At 35.2% G+C, this 15,602-nt stretch overlaps 1 protein-coding gene across 1 annotated transcript; it reads left to right on the plus strand.

The window, feature by feature from the left end:
• Positions 1–3,203: 3,203 nt before the first annotated feature.
• LOC104587017 (protein HEADING DATE 3A-like) lies at positions 3,204–12,452 on the plus strand. Its single transcript, XM_010244443.3, has 4 exons — positions 3,204–4,186; positions 5,834–5,895; positions 7,214–7,254; positions 12,026–12,452. Exons 1-4 carry the CDS (start codon positions 3,989–3,991, stop codon positions 12,247–12,249), a joined length of 525 nt encoding a protein of 174 aa, XP_010242745.1. The 5' UTR covers positions 3,204–3,988; the 3' UTR covers positions 12,250–12,452.
• Positions 12,453–15,602: the final 3,150 nt, after the last annotated feature.

Raw genomic sequence — 15,602 nt, forward strand, 5'->3', positions numbered from 1 at the left:
TAGAGACATCCAAAACAAAATTGCATGGGCTTCCAAAAGCCAAAAATTGCATGTTGCCTTTTGTCATACTCATCGAGAAGGAAATAGTGTTGTAGATGGTTTAACTGGTTGCGCATGGAATGAATATTGTAGCAATAATTATATGGATATTTGTCATACTCATCAAGGGTTCTTTTATGCGTTAGATTCCTTTTATTTCATTTTTGCTTGGTTCCACTAAAATGCATTTTGTATAGTTTTTAGAGGGGGAAGCTATTTTCTCCAACCCAAGCGTTTTTCCTTTGAATTATTAATAAAATTTACATAGTCTGCCATCCACCAAGGACATTATAATATGATAGCATTACAGTATATGTATATATATATAAGGACATTATAATATGATAGCATTACAGTATATGTATATATATATATATATGTCTGTGTGTACGTATGTAGACAATGTAAGCAAAATGGGTATGAATAGGCACCTAGCTTACAAAAAATGAAATCTATAGGTGTGTCAATTTGCGAAAAACAAAACCTACATGTGGAAAGTCCATATGGCCCAATCCCTCATTTAATCTCATGTGCCATCTTATGAAATGTGTGGAGAGACCTTCTCCAATTGCTATTAAGAATCTAAAATAGTATCTTTATTGTGTATGACCCTAAATTTTTTACTAATTATAATAAAGGAAAATTCCACTTTATTATCCTAAACTTTGTGAGTAGTATCAACTGTCAAGTTAGTACCCGAACTTTCAAATGTGTCACTACAGTATCTAAACTTTCAAACAGTGTCAAGTTGGTCCTTATCTTTAACCGACCATCAGTTATTTGTTGAAAATGTCAAAACTATCCTTCAAAAAAATACACTATTCATTGTCTTCTACCTTGAGATTGAACTGGTTATTTTCAAAGAAAAAAGAGAAAAAAAAATCATGAAATATGATAGAGGAAAACAATAATTAAAAGCAAAGAAATAATTAGACAATAATGTGTTACAAATCTAAAGGTAGAAGACAATGACTTCATTAGTTTAGAAATCCAAACACCTCAACCGGTTCAGTCTCAAGGTAGAAGACAATGAACGGTGTCTTCTTTTGAAGGGTAGTTTTGACATTTTCAACAGATAACTGATGGTCGATTAACAATAGGGACCAACTTGACACTTTTTGAAAGTTTAGGTAATGTAGTGACACGTTTGAAAGTTCGGGTACTAACTTGACATTACCCCTAAAGTGAAATTTCCCTTTTAATAATCTATACTACTATTAAAAGCAAGGTTTTCAAAACACCATTGACCCGGATCATCGAATTGTTTGCCTTGGGAACTATCTAGGCAAACGATTCCGTTTTACCCCAAACCCGGTCCCTAGCCAAAAACCGTTGAATTGGTCAATGACCCATTGACCCGACTAGTCAAACTGTTGACACGTTCAATCCATTCAATGGTTTTGGCCTTTTTTAAATTTTAATGATTTTTCTATTTTTTAATTTTTTTTGTTAGAATGGGCTGTCTATTCAAAGCAAATAGTTGAACCATTGACCAGAAAACTGGTGGCCAGAACGGTTCTGGTTTCAGGTCGGTTTTTAAAACATTGATTAAAAGTGTGGAACTTTTGTTTGACTAAAATACCCAAATTTTTTAATTTGGTTCCTTTCTCCTTGTAGGGACAAGAAAGTAATTTGAATAACCAATTTTCTCTCATTTAAATTCCTCTCACTAAGTCTTATATTTAAAGTATTAATTCCCATAGTCCCATTAATATTTTTTGAATCCTATTCTCGACTAGAATACCCTTATCTTTGAATTTGTTCCCTCTCTAAGTGTGAGGGCACAAAATGTAATTAGAACTACTACATTTATCCTCGTTAAGTCTTGTATTTAGTGTATTAACTCCTAATCTTTCATTGAAATCTATATTAATTAATCATATTAAAGAAAAATAAGTGTGACAAATAAGAATAATTTTTATAGACATGAAATACAAAAATTATAGAAAAATTTGGAAACATATTATATACTATCATCACCATCATTAAAGATTTTCATAAAAATATAAAAAAATAAGAATTGTTGTTGTATATTCATTATATTAAACAAAAATAAAGTGTGATATGTAACAATTTTGATAGACATATAAATATAAAAAATTATAAAAAAATTGGAAATATATTATTTACTATCATCATCATTATTATAAAAAATTGCCATGTGCTTTTGCATATACATGCTTACTAGTACCATTGAAAAGTAATTGCTGCCCTCCCAATCAATATCCTTCATGTCTTCAAGCAAACCATTATTTCCCTTCAACACTTTAGCCAAGTCTTGTTGAACTAGGATGTCCTTCACCCTCCTTTGCCACCAAACATATCGATCTAGAATTAAAAACTTGTATCTTTTGTTGCTATTATCTTTTAAGCAATTTCACAAATACCTTATAAACACCAACCTAGGAGCTCTAATAAAAAATTGTAGTCCTAATGCAAGCCTAGGCCTGAACCAAGCTTGGAATTTTTTGTCTAGGTTGGACTAAAAATGGTCACCCCTGGATTCGACTTCATGATTTTAATATAGTGTAAATTGGGACTAGAGAGAGTATTGGGACCTCACAAGAATCACCCACAGGATAAAGCCATAGATCATTTGAAATAGCATCCAATAAAAATCCAATAGTAACGAAAATAACAAAATTCAAGTAAAGACCAATAAAAATTAGTACCACCAGGATTACAAAGAATTTATGTGGTTCAGCCTTAACGTCTACGTCTATCGGAGAAACGAAAACTATTCTTCACTATGAAAAAAATGAGAAACAATGCAAATACCTTATGGCTTGTAACCCAAATCAACCCTTAACCCTTGTACGCCTGTTCTCCCTTTCATCTTTTAACCCGAGGAACAAAATGACAACAAAGACTCCACTCTTACTTCAAGAGCACCATTTTTTTCTCTACCTCTCTTTTTTTCTCTCCAATAAGAACAAAAAATTCTTTTTCACTTGTATGGGAAAAAAACCCCAACCTTACATACAAAAAAAAAAAAAATTATATGTAAACATTTTTTAACTTAAAGAAAGGCCATACCAACCCTTAGATTAAACAAAGAAAGTTCCAGCAATTAAAAAATAAGACACATACCCTAATAGAAAAAAAACACAAAATTTTAAACTTATTCATATTGATGTTAGATCATAGTTCCTTGTCCTCCTATATGCAATGTGCACACTCGTATTTCCCTTCTCATAGCCCGTGAAGCATTCCCCCACTAGTTATAATCAAAACACATTGGTTGTTAGTGATTGACCTTATGTTAAACTAGGCCAGAGTCTGCTCGACCCATTGACAACCTTATGTTAAACTAGAGGTCCTGACTCCAGAATTCTGGTATCATCCATTGGGGCTGTTGGTGACTGGAACGAACAAATGACCTAACAGGACCACGCTGAATATCGCAATTAGAACCACCAAGAACTCTGTCGACGTCGTCTCAGGCACGACCCCACCAAATTAAAGCTTGCTTTTCAAAATGCATGTGTGGATGGGAGACCCTTTCACGCACTGAGTGCAACTATCTCTTCTTTTTTTCCCTTTTTTAACTGTGATCCATTCAATGCATAAGACCTAATTAAACAAGGATTCCCATAACGGATTCTGCCATTGAACACTGGTATTAGAACTAGAACATGCATGCATCAGACTCGAGTTAAACGGATTTCCCTGCCGATATGAAGATGATCACATGACTCACATCATTCTCAATTCCGCATATCTGACTCAAAGAATATTAAAGGTTGCTTCCACTTGGCTTGTAAGTTGGAAAAAAAAGGAAATAATTGTAGCATATTGGTACTTTGGTGCTTAGAAAAGCAGATTCTTCTAATGAAAGATGAGTTAAAAGGAACGACCACCAAATTACTTGTATACATATATATATATATATATATGCAGGCGTTGTCCATGCATATTTCTGTGGGTTGCATTCTTTCTGTTTGTTACAATGTCTGGAAGAAGGGATGCATTGGTGGTTGGTCGTGTTGTAGGGGATGTTTTGGAGCCTTTTGAAAGAAGCGTTTCCCTGAAAGTCTCCTACAACAGCAGGAATGTCAATAATAGCTACGAGTTTAAGCCATCAGCTGTGGTCAACCAACCTAAGGTCGAAGTTGGAGGCAATGACCTAACAACTTTTTATACACTGGTGAGTAATTAACTCATGTTTAATTGTTTAATCCCTGCCTCAATCATCAATACATTAATTTTGCTGTGTAAATTTGACGGGACTGGATCTATTATGCACATCAAATTAAGCATATTAAATGATCACTTGATAACTATTTTGGCAACCGTCAAAAAGTGGGTATTAATCTTTTTCAAGGGTGGGGTGAAGGTATTTCGTGCTTACCTCATCTGAACCCAAATTGGACCACTGGGTTGTAAGACTCTCCCCACATGACACGTTTAGTACTGTGCCGTAAAAATGAAAAAGTTGGTGATAAAGGTTTATTTAGTATTGTTTGACAGTTAGGCATCACATAAGCTTCACTTTTAATGGGTCTCTCCATGTGTTTAATATTTTAGTCCATGCACGGGAAATTATTCACTGTTTTTGCATGGGTATTTTAGACATTTTCATGCCTCCTATTAGAGGATTCTAGTAGAGGCGGTCTACTTGTAACTGTGTTAGAAAATTCAGAGGAGGTGATTGACATTTTGAAACTTCCAAACTTTAGGGGAAGTTACAGTAATGATCAGAATCTTCAGGGGAGGAATCATCAATTTACGGTGAAATTTATCATGAGCATGGGTTTAGTCAAAGTGACAAACATGGACTTGAAGATTCATGGGGCACAACCAGGGTAGCTCAATCATCTCCCTTAATCCCCTGAATCCAGATCTCCTCCTCGCCCAGTGTGCTTTACACCGACCTCTCAGCATGTTCTGGCCACACATTGAGAACTCTTCCATACTTGTATTTATTATTCATGGGGAGATATTCCCTATATAGGGTGGGATGTGGTTGTAAGTTTGGTGTGAGGTGCTCTCTATGAGAAGCAGATCCCAATTCTAATCCCACAACCCTGGTGGCAGCAAGATTCCATTCTAGGTCTCTACTCCTGGAAGTCAAAGAACCTATCAACTAAATCACGTATTACCATCCACGCTTTTCTAATCGTAGCCCTTCTTCTCTTATTTGGTTCTTTTGTTTGATTTTTTATTTTATTTTATTTTATTTGGTTTCGTTTTCACGTTCCTATGAAATTATTGTGGGCATTGAAATATTGTTTTTTTATTCAAATTGTTTGGAGGTGATACAAGGTTTTTCATTTTAGTTTTATTTATGAAACTAGAGGATGTTGCAGAATATGAGAGGGATGAGTTGACAAGGTTTTGAATGGAGAAACTGATAGCAGGGATTTTATGTTTGTCTATTCCATTGTTTTTTTCTTGTACATGCGACTTTAGATTATGTTTGGTTCGACGAAAAAAAAGTAAGAGAGATAGAGAGACAAACGGAAAATTGAGGAAAAGTTCTTTAGCCTTTCTCTTCCTCTGTCTCTTTTCGAAACTTCTAAAGTTGAGAGCATGGAGGGGAAAGAGTTCATTTGTTTTGGATATTATATTATTTTTCCAACTCCTATATATCTGATTCAATCCCCCTACAAACGGTTTAATTTTCTTATGTATTTCAGTAATAAAATTTGGAATTTGTTGCATGATTGTGTGGCATATATCATCATTTGATTTAGTTATCTTAAAGATAAGTGTGGATCCCGGTGATGATGTATTTGAATATATTCATATATGCCAAATGCATATATCATCAGTTGGTTTTGTTATCTTGCAGATAATGGTCGATCCTGATGCTCCAAATCCAAGTAATCCAAACCAGAAAGAGTATTTGCACTGGTAACGCCCTCTGCCTCTCTCTTCTCTCTTATCCCAATCAGTAGTTCTATAATTGATTCCCTTTTGTGTATCATAACATATTTTATGGATATTTTTTATTACATATTTTACCCACCCCAATAATGATAACACATGAAATCCTATTATAACGTTTTCTTGCCACTCATTTTTCATGTTTTCTTACTCTATCCTCTGTTCCCCTTTCAACTAGTATAAACCTTAATTTTGACAATAGATTCTTTACGAAGTATGTCATAATGAGATCCATAAAATGGCTCTAAGTAGGACTGGCAATGGGTCGGGTCCGACCAAGAAAGTCCAATGGGCCTAAACTGATTGGGCCGGTTCTTGTTTTAGAAATTGGAACCGACAAATTGGTTCTGGGTCCTGATATAGTGTCTTAATTATTATTAGTTCAGAACTAGTTCTACCCAATCTCGAAATGATCCAGACCCAACCCGAGCTATATATAATATATAATATTATATATTAAATATATATTTATTACAATTGGGTCCATCAGGTTAGATTTGATTGTCCCGAGAACCGAACAGTTTGGTTCTAGGTCTAAAAATTATAGACCCTATTGAGTTCAGTTCGGTTCAGTTCCGAGTCCTCAAATACTTTCATGTTGGGTTGGCTCTAGTTTTAGTTGGTCTTGGCCCAAACCTGACCTGTTGACAGCTCTACCTCTAACATGCAGGGCTTGAATAATTTCTTATTATTATATATTGGACAAATTGCTCCTTCATACATAAAATTAGGGATGGTAATTTCCCATTTCCCTCATCCCCGTGGGGACCTGCCCAAATGGGGCAGAGATGGGGATGATTTTTCCATCGTAGGGATGAGGATGGGGAAAATTTCGTCCCATTGGCAGGAATAGGATGAGGATGGGAGAGCACTGCCCACCTGTGGAGATCCCCCGCTTATATATATTTTTGTATATTTGTATCATTTTTGTTTGAATATATTTGAGTACATTTGTATTGTTTTAATAAAATTGTAAATTTTAATTATTTTATTTTTTATTTTTTAAATAAAAAATAAAAACAGAACAATTGACATCATAAAAAAATCACGAAGAGTGAAATCTCAGAACGGAGATGGGGACAACCTTGTCCCCGCTGGCAAGGATAGGGATGAGAATAGGGATTTCCACAGGGACGGTCCAAATTTATCTTCTAATCCGTATGTAATTATCTTCTATTTTTTTTTTTTGTTTTGGTTTTGATTGAACTGTAGTTATATGTAATTATGCATGTATGCATTTCAACAAATATGACTTAACTATCTGTCTCCATATATGACACTGCAGGCTGGTATGCAATATCCCTGAAGGAACCACAGGAACTATGGGTAAGTAAAACAAAGTCCAACGTTCATATTATGATCCAGATACATACATTCTTTGTGCAATTAAGCTAGAGGTGTAAATGTGAGTGTTGAGCAAATAAAATATAGTACTACTATAAGAAGATCTTATGAAGATGGTTATTAAATTTAAAACCCAGAATTTTGACAAGCTGAATAGTGAATAGAATTATATTGTCATAAATATAACAATATATTAATCAACCTAAGGAAAACACCCATGTTTAGATAGCTAAGTTTGCATTTTCTTTAGCATGTGAATTATAATGATTGTTTAATGTTTATACCACCAGCTCTCTCTCTCTCTTTCTCAGCTAGAAAAGAATCCATGGTTCGTTTCAATATTTGACTATGAAAAAAAGTAGAAACAAAAAAAAAGGAAAAAAAAAAACAGATCTTCATTTGCGGAGAGATGCAAAACGTAGAAAAAGCCATTCCTCTCTTCAGTTCCATGCTTGGCTAGCTTCAGTGTTTTACCATGTAAAACCCATTAATTCAAAAAAAAAAAAAAAGAGTAACTGAAAAATAAAGCTTCATTTATGGAGAAATGCAAAAAAAAAACAAGTCGTTTTCCCTATTCATTCGTTTCAGTATTTTTATTGTGCAAAACACATGAATAGGAGGAAAAATAACCTATGAAGAATACTAGAATAGATAAGAAGAAAAAGGCTAACTTGATCATCAGATTTAGCATCTTCAAGCATTTATTGTCCATACAGCCTCTTCATTATCAAGTTTGAGCCATAGCTTTTCTGGTGTTGTTTGTCGGAATTGAGATGGTAAGAAGAAGGGGAGGAAGGAGAGAGTTCATTTGACCAATTACATTGTAGAGTCAATCACCTCTTAAGTTTTTTTAACTCATAGGTTTTCGCTTTTTTTTTGTGGGGGAAAAGGTTAGAGCCCTGAGGAGAGGAGAGAGACAGACAGCAAGGTTTTTAAAACTGATCCGGAGAATGAATTGGTCAAGGGTCCGGTTCTTGGGTCGAACAGTCCAATCGTTCGAACCAAACAATTAGCCCATTCTGACAAAAAATAAAAAATGGTCAAAACTATTCAAACGGTTAATCGCCCGGGTTAACGGTTTGCTGACCAAAATCAATGGTTTTTGGAAAAAATCCAGTTTTGGGGAAAAATGGAACCGGTCACCAGACGGGTTCCCAATTTTCTGGTTTGATTGTCCGGTCCGATATGGTTTTGAAAACTATGGGTGATATGCAATATTTGGACTAGCGAAAGACATTAGTCAAATAGCAAAAGAAAAAATCATAGTAAGAAGCAAGGTTTTAAAAAATGACCCAAAAACATAACCGATCAGGGGACCATTTTCCGGTTTGGTGGTTCAACCGTCTGGGTCAAACAATTTGACCCGTGATGACATAAATCAATTAAAAATAAAAAATAACATAAAATTAAATAAAATACAGAAAATAAAACTTTCTAAATACAAAAATAATAAAGTACATAACACATAGAAAATACAAAAAATACAGAAAAACACAAAAAAAAATACAGAAAAAAACTATCAAAATACAAAAGTAATAAAATACATAACACATAGAAAATACAAAAAAGCACAAATCAAAAATTCTAAAAAATACAGACAAAACACAAAAAAAATAAAAAAAATACAGAAAAAAATAGACATAAATTAGGATGTGTTGAGTAATACTCATGCATGGGCAGGAAATACAAAAAAATCCAAAAAACTACAGAGAACACCGAAACTTGTGAAAAAATAGAAAAAAACACAGAAAATTGCAAACAAATACAGAAAAAACAGAAAAAAGAAAGTAGAATGTTTTAGTGATATGTGTTCAGTCATATGTTTGTAGAAAATACAAAAAAAAAATCCAAAAAACGAAAGTAGAATGTTTTAGTGATATGTGTCTAGTCATCATTTTCTTTGACATAGCAAATAAGCAGGAAATTGAAAAACAATAATTAAGCAAATGTGAGTATGTGAATCTCTGTAACTAATTAAGTAAAGAATTCAGAAAAAATTAAGCAAGACTAATTAAACAACGGATTAAGCAAAAAATTCAAAAAATCAATTAAATTCACAAAAAATTCAAAGTAAGCATTTTATACCTTCAGGTCTTTCACGGTTTCAGTACCGATAATGGTGGTGTGACGGTGTTAAAAGTGCATAAACTGCAACTGAATCGCTTTATCTACGTATATCCAAGTGCACGGATCCTTGAACCTATAGAGCCATAACTCAAGAGCAATGATAATTCCATGATAGAATGACAACAACGCTTCCACTTGAATACAGAACCTTTAGCGAGACCCCTTTTTCCTCTCCCTCGATTCTCGGTGTTCCTACGCAATTGGAATGCAAATACCACTTTTCTATTATTCCACCTTTTGTGGGATATCCTAGCTAGTCCCAATTTTTTTTTTTTTTTTTTTCTCTTTCTGATGCCTAATGAGGCAAATTCCAATAAGATCGATGAGCTCAAATCACAACCTTAACAGATACAATAAGGAGATAAAAACTGAGGGCAAGTGGCCCAGGTTTGTGGCTTATAAATTCTTAACCCAAATTTAGTAGCTTGAGCTACATTAGTAGGCCTGGGAACAAAGTGAAGTGAGCTACGAGGGATCCTCTGAAGAACAAATCTACAGTCTGCCAAGAAAGGATGAATACCCCACAAATAGACCTGTTCATGGGCCGGGTAGCCCGATGGCCCGGCTCGCATCCCGGTTGGGCTTGGTCATGTAATTAGGCCGGTGGGTCTGACCTCGGATCTAACATAGTAAGTCCAACTGTGTTTCGGGCCGGGCTCGGGATTTGTCAAAAAAGCCCAGTCCGAGCCGACTCAGCATTATATATTTTATATAATATATAAATAATATAATATTTATTAAAATATATATATATATTTATAATTTAATATATACATTTTTTATTATTCTCTCTCTCTCTCTATTCAGCCGCTTCAGCAATAGTAACAATATGGGCTAAATTTCGGGCTCGGGCCCAGACCTGGGCTTCGGGCTTTTTATGAGGGCCGGGTTCGGGCCCAAGTTATAGGCCCGATGGTCGGGCTGGGCTCGGGCCCGGGCCTTAGAAAAATCTGTTAATACAGAGTGAAAGCCCGACCCATGAATAGGTCTACCCACAAAGGAGAGAGTCACATCCCTCCCATAGATTTTTAATTACAAACTCACAATCTCCCTAAAAAATCACAAGATGAAGCTGGAATTCCAAAACAAAATTTGCAGGATTCCAATAAAGCTAGACTTTCTACCTCCACTGAGTCTTCATAGGAAAAACAATAGAATGAGCATATAGAAGAAATCACCATCAGGGCCCCTAGAGTCACAATACCTACGGCAAAGAATAGCATTAAAGTTGCACCATCAAAAATGATTTGGTGGTGGGTGCCTCCAAAATTGTGGGACATGATACTATTGGGTGGTAAATGAATGAGAGTCTGTTTGGTTCACAATTGGAATTGAAATTGAAATCAGAATAGTTAATTCCCATAATCTGTTTGATTCAGATAAGAATGAGAATGGAAATTAAAATCAGCAAAAACGAGATTTCATTTTCAAGAGAGAGGCAGGAAATGGCCATTCCCTCAAATGGGAGAATGCCATTCTAGTAGGAATGGGAATGTGATTCTAATTTCCCCAACAAAACAGTTAGAATCGGAATAACCCATTCCACTTCCAATTCCAAACCCCTACTCCTGCGAATCAAACGGAGCCTGAATTTGTGTAGTAGCATGCCATTGGATATGGTGTTGGCCGGAGCTCTACAATCCAAGCTTCTGCTCTGTGGATAACAGCATAAGGATTGAAATAAGTATTTTCTATAGCAACTTTGCACCAAATCTGCCATAGCTCGCAGGAGGATAGAACATTTAGCAAAAATGGACAAGATATTATCATAATACATATTTTCCATCTGGGCCCACTAAGTTAACCACGACAACAAATCTCTATCATAATAACCAATCACAACCCCGTGAATTTTGATGAAAACCCATGTAATTGGTTATGATGCCGGTTGGTTGATTTTAAGTTTTTCCGGTGTCATTATCATGTCTTTCCAGCATCAAAGTTGAATCTATGGTTTACAAAACCGGATTAGGCCAGACGGTCAGATTGGGAAAACTGATAATCAATCATTTGGTCGGTTCTGTTTTATTCCAAAACTGTTTTTTGGCCAAAAACTGTTAATTTGGTGAATGAATTGCTGACCTAAATAGTTGAACAGTCAATCTGGATAACGATTTTTGGCCTTTTTTTATTTTTAATTTTTTCTATCAAAATGGACCATTTGTTCAGACCGAACGGTTGGACCGTTCAACTCAAGAACCGGACCTAGAATGTTCCCTATCTGGTCCAATTTTAAAAACCTTGATTGAACGAATCCTTCTATGGACCGTCACAAACACGTTAGGATTTCTGAAAGATTTACTTAGGGGTCCTTTCATAATAGCGCAGGTTACCGTGAGTGACTAAGTGCATTGTGGGTTTAAAAGGTGTGCAAGCTACAATGAACTTATTTTAATATTCCAGTACAAATTGTCCAAACAGGCCCTTTTGAGTAGAAAGCATTGATTTTAATTAGATCCCAACAATCATATTTAGTGTGGGTTAGAAATAGAAAGAAAAGTTTCTGTTGTAACCGTAGTGGTTTGAAAGCCATGAAAATATCTGTGATGCTATGTTCAATATTCATAGGAGAAGGTTTTAGTAAGAGTGACCCCAGTCTTTATTATTTCATGCATGTACATTTTAGGCCAGGAGATCGTCAGCTATGAGTGCCCACGTCCAACTCTTGGCATTCATCGAATCGTGTTTGTGTTATTCCGGCAACATGGCGTGCAGACTCTCAACCCTCCAGAGTGGCGTCCAAATTTCTCTACCACTGACTTCGCCAACCGCAACAGTCTTGGCTCCCCTGTTGCTGCCGTGTATTTCAACTGCCAGAGAGAGCACGGTTGGGGTGGAAGAAGACTCTGAAATAATATCATATGTATACCTATCTACATATATAAAGATTGATAGTGAGTGATTGATGTGTGTGTGTGGAGAGAGAGAGAGCCTCCCTGTGTTTTGGAGGTATGGAATACAAATAAGTATCGATGTATTTTGTGTACCAGAACCCTGATAAAAATGTGTATCTTGGAAAAGGCCAAATAATATAATGGTAAAATAATGTTGATCGAGAATCAGTAGTATCTTTGAGGTATTACTCTAATAGAAGTAGAAACGCTGTCTTACGGGTTAGAATTCTCTTCCGAACCACTCTACCATAGAAAGAGAAAGCATGAAAATAGTATTATTATATTATAATGTAGACATTACTCTTATTCTTCTTCTTCCTCTTCTTCTAGTGCGTGGAGATGAAAGAGAAGTACCCGAGACATTGGACTGATGCAAGAGAGAACTAAGAAAACGAGAGAGAGAGAGAGAATAAGAGAATAAGAGAAAGAGCTTGCAAATATCCGTAAACAGCTTTAAGACTGTACAGGATAGAGAATAAGAGAGAAGTATAAAATTCAGGAAAATCTACTTAACAAATTTGACGACATTTCTACAAAACGTTCCCTCAAATTGAAGTTGATGAATGCAGCTTCTTTCTTTGGTGAACATGTATCTAGATAATCTTCAAACCCTTGAAAGAACCGGAATCTCCAGCAAGAAAAAAACCTGCTCACATGGCATCTATTGGAGACATGGTCCAGCCTCATATTAGAAATATTTTCCATACATGTATGTTAAATTCATGGAGAGATATTCCCAATATTAAAATGGATTCCTATGCTTGAAGAGTGTGTAAAGATTTTACGTGTAGGGAGTCTCATTGCCCCATGAGATGCCATCAAAAGAATGCATATCAATTAGTGCTTATCCTAAAAGGTGTCCATAAGTATTTGGTGAAAAAATACTTACTTTTCAAATAGGTGTATAAGGCACAATAGCTTTGGAATTCTTCATGATTTACAAAGCTGAAGTTGAGAATCAAAAACAAAAAAATTAAGCTAATAGAAGAGAAGGGCACTATGGGAAATTTGATGGATTTGGGTAATATCTAGGACCTTTTGCCAAACTTTTGAAAGGGTGTGGTATTGTTGCACAATATACCATGTGTGAGACTCCTAAATAAAATGGACTAGAAGAAACAAGGAACCACACCTTGATGGACATGGTTAGAAGCATTATATGCAATTCTACGTAAAGTAGAAACTAGATTATATAAACCCCAAGAGAAGAAGTTAGACCCCAAAACAGTGAGTTGCCACTTTATAGGATACCGTGAGAGATCTAAATGGTACAAATTAGTTTTGTTGTCCATCATGCACAACCTACATTGTAGAAACTGGAAATGCAAAATTTATTGAGGATGAGTTTATCGGTGATGATGTGCCTATTCAACACATTGAGCTTGAGGAAAGGCTTACATCAGTTATTGTTCAAGAATTCCAATGTATGTTCTACCTATTCCGATTGAAGAAATAAATGGCAATCACCAAATAGTGATTGATGATCAAATAGAAAGAGAAGGTCCACACTCTCCTATAGAAGTGATAACCCACCAACAAAGAAGTATTGTTAAGGAGATCAGTCATCTCTAGAGATCTTATTTGTTATCTACAACAGTGTGAATTTGATGTTGGCACTGAAAATTATCTAGCCACATATAAAAAATGCAACAAATGCCAACAATCGTCCAAATGGATACATGCCATGATTAATGAAATGGAATCAATGAAGAAGAATGATGCTTTCAATCTCGTAGAATTGCCTAATAGAGCCACACCAATTGGTTGTAAATTAGTGTATAAAACAAAACAAGATTCAAATTAATGGCAATATAAAAAGGTATAAAGCTCTCACGGCTCATTTTGATATAGATTTACATCAAATTGATGTCAAAACAACATTTCTGAATGGTGAATTACATAAAGAGGAGTACATGGTTCAACCTAAGGGTTCAAAATGAAAGACAATGAAGACCTTGTATGTAAATTGAAAAAATCAATTTATGGCCTAAAGCAAGTATCAAGGAAATGATACATAATGTTTGATGAAGTTGTCACATCTTTTGGTTTCAAAGAAAATGTAATTAATGAATGCATCTATCTCAAGACTAGTTGGAATAGGTTTGTCATATTGGTTCTTTATGATGATGACATTATGGTTGCAAATAGTGACATGAGTCGGCTTTTACAAACTAAGCGGTTTTTAACTAATAATTTTGACATGAAAGACTTGGGAGAAGCATCTTTCATCATTGAGGTATGACATTGGCCAATTTTTACCTAGAGATGTCTCAATCAATAAAGGCAAGAAACTTAGCAAAAACTAGTGGTCCAAAGACTGAATTAGAGGTTAAAGAGATGAAAAAAGTAATTTGATAAATTCTCTTATGACTCAATTGTTAGGAGTCTCATTTACTCTCAAATTTGCACTGGACTAGACATTGCTTTTGTAGTTATTGTACTTAACAAATATCAAAGTGACATGGAAAGGCTCACTATAGAGCAATAAAGAAAATTGTGAGGTATCTTCAAGAACCAAGGATTTCATGCTCATATGTGGTAGATTTGATACCCCTAATGGGTATATAGATTCAGACTTTAGTGGTTGTTCAGATGACAGAAGGTCAACACTTGGTTATATTTTCATGTTGGTTGGAGGTGTTATCTCCAAAAAGAGTGCTAAATAGTCACTTGCAACTTCGTTGACTATGAAGGAGGAATTTGTGACTTGCTAGGAGGCAACTAAGCAAGCAATCTGACTATGAAACTTTATCTCAGCACTTTGGTTCATTGGTACTATTTCCAAGCCGCTGAGAATTTATTGTGGCAAATCTGAAGCTTTACACTCTAAGAACAAGAAAGTTTAGGTGCGCCCAAGCACAATGACATAAAGTTTCTTATTGTAACAAGGAAGGTTCGCGAACAAGAGATCATTGTGGAGCATATCAGCACTATAGCAATGACCCCTTGATCAAATCTCTCAATATAAAATTGTTCATGGAACATGAAACCGTATGGGTATTGTAGCATCTTTTGATTCTTTTGGCTAGTGGGAGTGTTTTTTGTTAGCATAATGTTGACACTATTATTGTTCCCATACAATATAGTTTTGATCCATTTATTATGCCTCATTTATCTACTTTTTCGCTATAAGGATTCTAGTAGGTTGTAAATATAAAGAGTATAAGAGATCATAAAGGTTGGAGAGAAGAGACTGATCATAACATAATACAGATCTTTCCATATTAAGGTTATGGACCATGGAGATTGAGGATGCTAATACAATGACCATAGAATGGCATTATGTTGTTAGTGAAGATGTAACGACCT

This window comes from Nelumbo nucifera, chromosome 1 (genome assembly GCF_055504915.1).
Source record: "Nelumbo nucifera cultivar China Antique chromosome 1, China Antique-T2T, whole genome shotgun sequence".
In the NCBI taxonomy this organism is placed as follows: Eukaryota; Viridiplantae; Streptophyta; class Magnoliopsida; order Proteales; family Nelumbonaceae; genus Nelumbo; species Nelumbo nucifera.